Source organism: Stegostoma tigrinum, chromosome 38 (assembly GCF_030684315.1).
Source record: "Stegostoma tigrinum isolate sSteTig4 chromosome 38, sSteTig4.hap1, whole genome shotgun sequence".
NCBI lineage: Eukaryota > Metazoa > Chordata > Chondrichthyes > Orectolobiformes > Stegostomatidae > Stegostoma > Stegostoma tigrinum.
The window spans coordinates 24,757,894-24,769,471 of NC_081391.1; the positions used below are offsets into that span (position 1 = coordinate 24,757,894).

An 11,578-nucleotide genomic window follows, 5' to 3' on the forward strand; every position below is an offset into this window, starting at 1 on the left:
CATGGTAGACACTGAAATTTTGAAATCGATTAAAAATTCACATAATGGCAATCGTATAACCTGATATTCATAAAAACCATCTAGTTTGTTAATGTTCCTTAGATTTCCTTCGGGGAAATCAAAGGAAATCTGCCATCCTTATCTGGCCTGCCCTAGATGGGAATGAGCGATAATGCCAACCTAGTTGGAGACGCTCACGTCCTGTGAACAAATTTTTAAAAGTATCGTTTCCAATTCATGGATACTGATAAACTGAGGGATGGGGAACTAACGTGGATTTGTGAGAGTGATCTTTAAAGGATTCCATATCCTAAAGAAGCTCTTACTGTTTTAGGTACTCTGAATATTTTCTCTGTAGAGTTATGTCAGCATAATTGAATTTGTTCCTTCATAAGCTACATTCAGGGGCAAAAATAGTAAACGTTGATGTATGCAGATGTTTGCTTGGTGTATGGAAAGGAAAATGCGGGCTCCTCCAGCTGCATGAATGATTCCACAAGTATTTGTAGCTCTGTTCCTTCACCCTTGTTCCCTTTACAGATGAGAGAACCAGTAGTGAATGCTGGCATGCTGAACAGTGGGCAACCAGGTAGCACACAGTGAGGCCAGTCCTGTCCTTAACCTCATTCATTTGTTTCCAACAAGGGCCATGGGAGAACCAACGTGAAATCACTGAGGCAGGTTTTAGATCCCAGGAAACTTGACTGCATTTAGAACCAGTTTGGTTTTGAGTAGCTGAGTGTTAATTTTTATCTCAAGCTTCATTTTTTATCTATTTTCTTTCTGTTACAAAGGTGTTATAATTGTCTTAAAATTTGCTTCTAGTGCCATTTGAACATTCATTTTTGTTGCCTCCTGAACTTTGAAGCTCGATCTTAGAGAGATAAGAATCTGAGGAATCTTTGTTTAGTGTGGCTGGGCAGGGAAAAGTGCACAGGCTCCGGGACCACGCTGAGGTTAGAGTAACAGTTTGGTACCTCAATGGCGGAAATTTCTCTTTCAGTTTCTCCCAGGGAGAGAGGTTTTTTAAAAATCCCACCTGTCCTTGAGCATCTGACCGATAGCAGGCAGGTCAGGTCTCAGAATAAAATTCTTCGGTATTCCTCTGTTAATCCTGATTGACCAGCTGCTTAATTCTAATTCTCCTCCAGTTTTTACTTTCTTCTGTGAAACTGGTTCTTAATGTCTCACTATGTAATGTTACCCACATTAAGCAATCAGCTCTCCCCTGAGATTGTGATGATCCAATAGACAGATTTGTTATGGTGTCATGTTTTCTTCTTTGTCCTTTGTAGATCTTCAAAAGTGCCACTACAACTGGCAGCCAACCAAGGAACTCGACGAGTGCACAGGTAGGACCTGTGTATTGAAACATAAAGCAGAGCAGAATGTTTAAATTTAAAGAACATATCCATCTGTCATTCATGCAGGCATTGCACTTTGCTGTAGATGCAGACTGATTTTAAAATGTTGGTTGTTTTTGCTTAAATGCCTCAAGGCTGTAACCTAAGACTGAACAGCATAGTTTAATCTGTGGGTTTCCTGCACCAAATAACCATAAACCACAGCGTGCAGTTACTCCAGTTTAGATACAGTATTTTATAGCCTTTAAGGTGAAATATGATCTTAATTGTAGCTGCACCTCAGGAAGATGATAATTCGTTGCAAGATATGATATACAAATGGGCAATGTGGTGTGTGATCAGTTCTGTCATTTCTTGTTACTCTGTGGTGTAAAGGCAATCTCCCAGTGCTATTACATAGCCTGCTTATGCTGTATGTAAAAAGCGGCATCCTATGTGACATTTTCTCTCAAAGGATAAGACATGTCATGAAACATTTTGTTAGATTTTACTGATTCGAATTGGCAGCTGATTTTGGGCAGTGGTGGAGTTTTTCCCTTAGCAAAACATATCCCCACCTGTTAGGTATAGAATAAAGCTCCCTGTGCTCAACAGCTTGTCTTGACCTCAACCAAAAGGTAGCTGTTTCTTTCCTTATCCATTCTTTATTAAAAGGCAGTTTTTCTTTTGTTGAGCACATGAAAACTGGGATTATCATTCTGTTTTGAATACTTACTGCCAGCACACTGGCATCCCAACCTGGGTGGGATACAATTTTAACAAGACAATTATATTATTATTCCACATAACAGGGTATGCTTACAGCTTAAACTGAAACAGATGTCTTCGAAAACAAATGTTAGGTTTAAGTGAAACTGGTGTCTCTCTTTCTGTTTTATTCGACACTCTTACTTCCTCCTCTCTTTCCCCCCCCCCCCCACCTCTAATGAACCCCATCAAACGCCATAATGTAGGTGACCTAAATTGAACAGCCACACATCTTAGTGTGATGATTTGTGGATGACTTTGAAAAGATGTTACCCTTTCAATGTCACCTGTTGTTCCTGCAGCTCAGGCTTTATCCTGTGTCTTTTTTTGGTCGGGCATTTCCAGGTGTTGTACCCCTTTATGAAACAAAATCTGCAGCTTTCTTCTATATCATAAGAGTGTTCAAATGACCATGTGTAACATTCAGCCATGTGTAGCGATAAGCTATTAATTGAGGAATATATGGCAACGATAGTGGGAAGGAATCTGCAGACAGATGAATGCAAACAGGCTAAAGTTATTAAAATAAAATAAAGAACTGCGGATGCTGGAGATCTGAAACAAAAGCAGAAATTATTGGAGAAACTCAGCAGGTCTGGCAGCATCTTTGAGAAGAAAGCAGAGTTAACATTTTGAGTTTGGAGTCTGTTTTCTTCCCACAAATTCTGCCAGATTTGCTGGTTTTTTCCAGCAATTTGTTTTTAATTGGCTAAAATTACTGTCAGATTTAATCATAGAATTTTACAGTACAAAGGAGGCAATTTGACCTGTCATGTCTGTACCAGCTCCCGAAAGAGCTATGCCCATTCTCCAGTCTTTTCACTGTAGCTCTCTAAACTCATCACTTTCAAACATATATTCTGCCCTCTTTTGAAACCCGGTGTGAAATCTGCTTCCACCACTCTCCCAGGCAGTGCATTTCAAACCCTAACAACTCTTTATACACAGATACTAATTTACTGTAACAAATAACCCCATGTGCATGCCTGATGTCCTGCACGAATCAGTTGCAACAAATAACATGGATGCTGAAAACTCACTGCCCCTTTTTCCCTTTTATCATCTTGCTGTTCCCAACCAACTGTAGCAAACATGCATGAATGGCTCATTTTCATATGAATTTTGAGGATGAGTATACTTTTGTGAAAAATGTTTTTCTAACAAAGTTAGAAAAACAAAGTTAGATGTGAAGCCTCTGTGGGTTTAGCGTAAAGAGTTTGGCAGCTGCTTGTTGTCACAACTACAATATGAGTAATGTTGCGACACTAGCTTCATTGTAGAAAATTGATCTGGGTTTGTACAAAAAATGTTAAGATGCATTTAACCAGTACCTCAACTTTACTCTAACACCTGCTGTCATGTGAAAGTGAGATTGAGAAGCTGCCTCTGGGCTGGGGCACATCAAAATTCATTTTGCACTTTTGTGTTACCTCCAGTTTCCACCCTAAAGTATTTATCTTATTCTTGAGCTCTATATTCCTATATGACTATGTGTAACTTTTAATTAAAGGGTATGATTTAGGTTTAGAAAGACTGTCATGTGCTTTCAGAAACACTGATGTGATTAAAACACTGTACCAGGCTACACTTCTGAACTGTTCTGTTACACAGACATTGGCCATTTGTCATCTGAAGATCAGCCTTTGGAACATAGGCCATTTGGCCCTGCAAGCCTGCTTCACCATTCAACAGGTTCACCGCTTATGTGGTGGTGGTCTCATCTCCACTTTCCTTGATGGCTAACAGAGTGACCATGGTAGTGGAGTCTGACCCTTTACTGACCAAAAGCTGTGCATGCACTTATTCTCCAGTAAGTGGGCATCCATTCAGAGTCTGATCCCTGTGTAATATCTTTACCTTTTTCATGCCCCTTGCCCAAGACATACCAATGCTCATATAGCTTGTAGTTTGTGAGGCAGATTGTTGGAACAGACCTGGGTATTTTTCTGTTGGTCTGTTTGCAGTGATACCATGCTGGAGTTCTGGTTGGGTAAATCTAATTCTTGTATTTGGATTGGATTGTGCAGGATGAACAGCATCGCCGTGGTGATGACCTGCGTTTACAGCTGGCATTGGAAGAGAGCCGACAGAAACTGCAAATATCGGGTGTGGCTCCCCACAAAACCGAGGTATTGCCAGTGTCCACCTAGTGTGTGAATATTCCTTTCATGATTGGTTACATCAATCCATCGCCGCCTTTTGGCTAGTCCAGGTGACTGGGAATACATAGGAGTAACACCAATGCTGTGGTCTTCACTTAATCACATTACTTTTGGATTGTTAGCCCCAACAATTCTCGTCTGCAACCTTCTGAAAACTGAAATGTGATAACATGACCAATTAAATGTAGTTTTGACATGCATGTGATTATGAAGAGAAGCCCCCTTTCTTTGAACTGTACCATGAGGTCATTAACTTCTCCTGTATAAGTAAACAGGACACCTCTTGTAATGTGGCTCCCCCTCAGCTCTGCCCCTGATGAAGTCATGGATTGAGTCTTAGATCCTTACTGGTAAATATCGCTGACCAGAAGATGTAATGGCAGAATGACTGGTTTACTCAGGGTTTCCATTATACTTCTGTTTGGCTTACAGAGACATGATCGTGAGGAGAGAATCACTCAGATAAGTTAGTGTATCATTTTGTGGTGTTTTTTTTTTCAGACTGCTTTACTGGATCTCACAGACTCCACACCATCTCCCCTTACCCAGAAATCTGATCCCTGGGGAGCACCACTGCCATCAGCATCCACTACCAAACCTGACCCGTGGGCAGCTGTGTCCCGGCCGGTGTCCAGTGACCCCTGGAAGCAGATGGGTAAGATCCGCAGGGGCTGTTTTGGCTGTTGCCTGTTTGTTTTTGTGTGGTGATATCTGTAACAAGCTACCAACTGACCCATTGCCAGACAACCTTGATTGTTTGATTAGGAATTGAAATACCTCGTGACCCTTAGTAAGCATTTGATGCTGAGCCAACTGATCTCAGGTGAAGGGGCAGCTAAGGGAATGTTACAGCTGGCTCAAATGGCACTTGGAGTACGTGAAGAGAGAATTGGCCTAGCTTCAGCTAGGCTGTATTTGGCACTGTTAGCTGTCTCTCCTCACTACAATGTGAATTATGACTTCAGGAAAGGCATTGGAGAGAGGCTAGGAATGTAACATGGCATGGCATATTTTCAAAATGGTGGCGGGGAGGATATGGTCAGGTTAGAATTTCAACCTAATTTTAGAACACTTTAGAAATGATGCAGTTGATATTCAGTGTTCTTATCTGTTAGCCTGTCTGTCCAAGTTAGATCTCGTAGGGTGTTGTACTCTTGCTCATTAACCTCATTTGCGTATTGAAGGCTTGGTAGTGGTGTGCAGAAGACTGTCTCCACGTGACTTCACATCTTTTGAAGAAAGAGAGTGCTGTTTGTCTTGACTGTGTTTAAATGCTGCAGTTATGATTAGTATAGCTTGTGTTGTTCAGCAAACATCATTCCACTTGCTCTGAATCAGAGAGGAAATGTTTTCTTGCTGATTAAAGCGACCATTAACACTGGTCACCTTCTACTTGGGCACTTGAGAACTGCTAGTCTCAACCATGTGACAAGCTTCTCACAAACAAACACAAACATTATGATCCCACCAGATTCACTTGACACTTCAGATTGTATCAGGAGGCACTGTGTGTCTTTCGACAATAGACTGAATGAATATACATCTCAAGATCACTTAAAAGGTACAACTGCAAAAGCTTTTCTTGATTGTGCTGCTGTTTCAGAATCCACAGAGTTTCGTGAAAACATCTTGCTGTAAACCCTATATCCTGGCTAGTACTGTGGAATCTCTTAATCTACTCAAATCTCCACAATAGGCTGATAGGACTCTTAAATTCTCATGCAGCAATACAGCACTCCTGTAGAGCTGGTTAACAAAGTGTGGGGCTGGATGAACACAGCAGGCCAAGCAGCATTTTAGGAGCACAAAAGCTGATGTTTCAGGCCTAGACCCTTCATCAGAAAAGGGGGATGGGAAGACGATTCTGAAATAAACAGGGAGAGAGGGGGAGGTGGACTGAAGATGGTTAGAGGAGCAGGTAGGTGGAGAGGACAGTATGGGTAGGGAGGTAGGGAGGGGATAGGTCAGTCTGGGGAGGACTGACAGGTCAAGGGGGCGGGATGAGGTTAGTAGGTAGGAAATGGAGGTGCGGCCTGAGGTGGGAGGAGGGGATAGGTGAGAGGAAGAACAGGTTAGGCAGGCGGGGACGAGCTGGGCTGGTTTTGGGATGCAGTGGGGGGAGGGGAGATTTTGAAGCTTGTGAAATCCACATTGATACCATTGAGCTGCAGGGTTCCCAAGCAGAATATGAGTTGCTGTTCCTGCAACCTATGGATAGCATCATCATGGCACAGTAGGAGGCCCAGGATGGACATGCCATCTAAGGAATGGGAGGGGAGTTGAAATGGTTCGCGACTGAGAGGTGCAGTTCTTTACTGCGAACCGAGCATAGGTGTTCTGCAAAGCAGTCCCCAAGCCTCCGCTTGGTTTCCCCAATGTAGAGGAAGCCACACCGTGTGCAGTGGATGCAGTATACCACATTGGCAGATGTGCAGGTGAATATCTGCTTGATGTGGAAAGTCATCTTGGGGCCTGGGATGGGGGTGAGGGAGGAGGTGTGGGGGCAAGTGTAGCACTTACTGTGGTTGCAGGGGAAAGTGCCGGGTGTGGTGGGGTTGGAGGGCAGTTTGGAACGGACAAGGGAGTTGCGGAGAGAGTGGTCTGTCTGGAAGGCAGACAAGGGTGGGGTTGGAAAAATGTCTTTAGTGGTGGGGCCGGATTGTAGATGGTGGAAGTGTCTGAGGGTGATGCGTTGTATCTGGACGTCGGTGGGGTGGTATGTGAGGACTAGGGGATCCTCTTTGGGCATTTGTGGCGGGGGCGGGTTGTGAGGGATGTGTTGCGGGAGACGCGGTCAAGGCCGTTCTTGACCACTGTTGGGAGGTGGGGGGGAGTTGCGGCCCTTGAAGAACGAGGATATCTGGGATGTGCGGGAGTGGAATGCCTCCTCCTGGGCCCTAGTGCATCGCTGTTCTATCAGCCCTTACTCCCTGCTTGACATCAGTTGCCATACTGAGGGAGTGGTGTCTTATTGCTTGTGGCAATCTACCTATTCTGCTGTTCAGTGTTGGATGTTTAAAACCCAGTGGCAGGATTTTTACGGTTCAAGTCCTCTGTGTCCTAATCAAACAAAGAATGCCAAGAAAAAGTGAACTGACTGCAAATAAACTAATGCTTCAGTATGGGTTTTGTTGTGGGCAAACAGACTTCTGCTTTTTGCTGTATATGAATTACACACAGATTTGAGACTTGACTTCAAGAGGGTCTATTGATGCTTTTGGTCATCTCTGGGACTCATGACACATGCAGAACTTGACTGTTTCATTTTGGTTCATTTACTGTGATATTACGTGCCTGGTTAATGACTTAAAATGTCTCACTGATGGTTTACTCTGTGCCTTGAAGGGTCGAGACAATCTTCCATTCTGATGTAACTTGCCACAAGAATGCCCTAATGGTGATGCTTAATGGTTGTTGCTTGAATTGAGCCTTCTCTGTTTGCGGGTGTGGTAAGAGCTTATTCCCTGTTGCAGCAGGTACCCGACTGGCTACCACCACTTCTGATCCATGGGGATCCTCCAGCCGTCGCTTGTCGGGTGAGCAACAGCTGAGGAGCACAGATCCCTGGGGGTCAGCTGTTGCAGCACCCGACCGAGACCCCTGGGCACCTACCTCTCCTCCAGGTAAGAAGTAATCAAGACATGTAGAGAATAGTAGTGAGAGAAATCCCTTGCTGGATCAACTTTTTCTTAAAATAAAAAAAACTAATGAGAATGCCAGAGATAACACTGTGTGAAGCTGGAGGAACACAGCAGGCCAGGCAGCATCAAAGGAGCAGGCAAGCTGACATTTCAGGTTGAGTCAACTTTCCTGCTCCTCTGATGCTGCCTGGCCTGCTGTGTTTCTCCAATCTGACTCCACCCTCTGTAGTTCTTCCTATCTCTAATGAGAATTCCACTTTTGGTTAATTTCTCTTTCTGTTTGGATGGAGATTTGGTTTTGGAACCCACAACCAGGGCCTTTTAGTTTGATGGTACTACATTCAATATGTGCAGATGTTTCTGCAAGCTCTATATTGACGGCTGCTGCTGCCACCTCCTCCTGCCTGTGCTACAAAATGAGAAATCCAACTCAAACGCACACCCCTGGAAAAATTAGCGGAACTATATTTCTCTCTCCAGCGTTAGTGTTTCCAGTCAGGTTCATCAGAACTGGTTCTCTGAATAGGACTCTGAAGAACATCATTGGACTCCACGTTTAACAGCTTGTCTCTCTAGAGATGCAGTCAGACGTGCTGAGTTCCTCCAGCATTTTGGTCTTACTCTGGATGCTGGAGATCCAAAATATTTTGGATTTTTGGCTGTTTTTCCTTGCTGCCTCATGATGATGTGTTCAATGACTAATTGTTTCGCTCCACACAGCTCCCCCCTTCCACTCTTTCAGCGCGGCTGATGCCGCTGTGCCTGATGAGTTCTCTGTGTTCAGCCATCTCCGAGGGTCACCCAGGAAAGCAGAAGGCCAGGGCACAGGTGAGCTTTCCACTCTGATAGACTGTTTTTTTTGACAAGACTCACATGAAGGGGATGTAGATTTGTCTTGTATTACGGTGTTGGTCTAATATCTAAATTATCTAAGACTGAATGTTCCTCCTTCTATGGGCTGTTTTCAGATTTTATGCTGTGATTTCACTGTCATTCTCCCCATCTGGCCTGTGGTATCCCTTTCGAAACAGTGATCACTTCCTGTTTTGAGAAACAGCAATGATTCATCGCTACCTTTGGATTGAAGGATCAGACCAAGGCATCACCTTCCTATGAAGAAGCTGTGCTGAGAGTGGGGCGGGGCGGGACTGCTCTCTCCCTGAATGTTTGCCAAAAGTTGGATTGAATTCCAGTGTCCTTGATTGTGAGCTGCTCAGACCTGGGCATGTCTAATGTATGGCTTAGAAGGGGTGGACGCTAGGAAGTTGTTTCCGTTAGGCGGGGAGACTAGGACCCGTGGGCACAGCCTTAAAATTAGAGGGGGTAGATTTAAAACTGAAATGAGGAGACATTTCTTCAGCCAGAGAGTGGTGGGCTTGTGGAATTCATTGCTACGGAGTGCAGTGGAGGCCAGGACGTTGGATGCCTTCAAGGCAGAGATCGACAAATTCTTGATCTCAGAAGGAATCAAGGGCTACGGGGAGAGTGCAGGGAAGTGGTGTTGAAATGCCCATCAGCCATGATTTAAATGGCAGAGTGGACTTGATGGGCCAAATGGTGTTACTTCCACTCCTATGTCTTATGGTCTTGTGACACTGAGCTGCTCCTGGTCTGTACTAAGCTGCTGACCTTGGCTTGGGCAACAGGAGGAAGATGAAGTCAGCAGCTCTGGAACTGGGAGGGCTAGGTGAGCCAAAGGTTCCTGCTCCGAAATGCTTGGCTGTGCAAGCTGCTAGAAGGAGTTTGTGTGAATGTTGGGTGAAAATTGGTTCAGGGCTCAGCTGACATGCACTTCCCTCTGTCTCATCACACACTTCCCTGGACATCCAGCTATGGATTCCACATTGGCACATGAAGACCACCTTGACAAGAATGGTTGAGCTGTGTCCAAGGAAAACTTTCTTCCTGCAGCAGAGCAAGGGGAGAGCTCTCAAACCGCCCCATGCTGACAATACAGTAAACCCTTCATTTTGTGAGACAGTTGCTGATTAAAACTGAGCCATATAGTAATTGACATTGCGATGTTTGCAGCAATGTTGTTGGCCCCAAGAGTTCCTCTTCTGTGGCAGATCCCAAATGTGCATGGAATTTTATTCTTCGTGGGCTTTTGGTGGGTTGATATCTCATCACTGGAAAATTCTGGAGCTTCTCTTGCACCAGATTCTGCCCTGAATGGTGCACTATCATTTCCAACGCCAAGCAGCTGCTGAGGGCCATCTTACATGCAATTGTATATCTTTCTTATATGTTTATATAATTTTATTTCACTTACCAATGTAAGAATTTCAGAAAATACGACATTACTGCTTGTTTTTCTGGAGCAGTTAACCATAGTATAAACCATAGCCTCTTAGACAGAAAGCAGGCACTTATGTTTGTGTTTTTCCTTGAAGGATAAATATCTAAGGGTATTTAACTTCAGCTTTTAAGTTGGTTGTAGTGGGGAAAAATAACTATTTCAATGAAAATTATTTCACTTAAAGTCACACTTATAGGTTTCTAGTGATGTAGTGGTAGTGTCCCTACCTCTGAGCCAAGGGTGTCTGTGTTCAAATCCCACCTGCTCCAGAGAACTGTAATAAAAGTCCTGAATATCTTGGTCATACGTTTTAGGAGCCAATTGGCGATAGTAAGTGAGGGATTACTGCTTTAATTTTTAGCAATTTCAGAATGTGTGAGCGAGTGGATCGAGAGGCCTTATTTAATTGATGTGTGCTGGACTGGATCATTTTGATCTCCAGAAAATCTTCCACTTCTGAGGGAGAACACCAGTTCAGGATGGAGCAGCCCCTTTTGACTCAATCAGTCCTGAGGCTGCTGCACACAAGTCCAGGCTGCCTTGTTCCCAGCGTGGCTTCTTCAGACTGTGTGCTGCTGTCTCAGTTTGACCCTCCCTTATTCCCATGGTACTATTGACTGAGTCACCATTGTTTCACCCAAATGTTAGTGATCAAAGGGGGACCATCTTGTCTTTGACATTATGGCATTTGCCAGAGTTTCCTATTCAGTGCCTTGTACCTCTCACACACGTGTATGGTATGTTCTGCCATGCAAACAGGACTGGTTGAATAGATCAGTTTAAGGGCTGGTGTGAAGTTGGAAAGCATGTCAGCCTCTGGAGGTGAGGATATAGCGAATGATTGGGAGCTGAAATCTTGTTGACATTTCCCAGCCACACGGCGTGGGTATTTGTCAATAAAAGTGAACCGAGTCTGATTTTGAGACTTGGTTGGTGATGTTTCTATGCAAGTCATGTTGGTAAAAATTAATTTCACCAGTGTCTCTGACTTCTTCAGGTGGCCGGTTTGAGGTTCCAGGTGATGGTCTGACCGCTCCGGTCACATCTGTTGTCACAGGCTGCTCCAGTGTCTTTGATGTGCCCTCTATGTCAAGCACTGTGACCTCCAAGTTGCCCACCCCAAAGCACCAGCCAACCACACAGAGGAACCCTGAATCCTTCCTGGGCCCCAATGCTTCACTGGTGAACCTGGATACCCTGATTGCCCGCACAACGCACCCAAATGTGAGCACCAACCCCTTCTTGGCACAGGGTGAGTACCATGTTCTGCTAGCACCCACTGTCCACTGGATGAGGTTCCTGCTGGCTATCAGTGACTGTCTGTGAATTTGGTTCAAATTGTTTTCTGTTTAGAGAAATTGTCAT

The 11,578-nt window shown here is 44.3% G+C and overlaps 1 protein-coding gene across 3 annotated transcripts in view; it reads left to right on the forward strand.

The window, feature by feature from the left end:
• Nucleotides 1-11,578, forward strand: part of LOC125446967 (epsin-2-like) — a 38,829-nt gene that overhangs the window by 15,956 nt on the left and 11,295 nt on the right. For 2 of the 3 annotated variants that reach the window (XM_048521002.2, XM_048521000.2), the window contains exons 5-10: nucleotides 1,296-1,352; nucleotides 4,139-4,240; nucleotides 4,775-4,928; nucleotides 7,747-7,896; nucleotides 8,635-8,742; nucleotides 11,211-11,465. In XM_048521002.2, the coding sequence (XP_048376959.2) occupies nucleotides 1,296-1,352; nucleotides 4,139-4,240; nucleotides 4,775-4,928; nucleotides 7,747-7,896; nucleotides 8,635-8,742; nucleotides 11,211-11,465 (826 nt within the window). The remainder of the gene's footprint in view (nucleotides 1-1,295; nucleotides 1,353-4,138; nucleotides 4,241-4,774; nucleotides 4,929-7,746; nucleotides 7,897-8,634; nucleotides 8,743-11,210; nucleotides 11,466-11,578) is intronic. The other variant, XM_048521001.2, reaches the window with a different exon arrangement.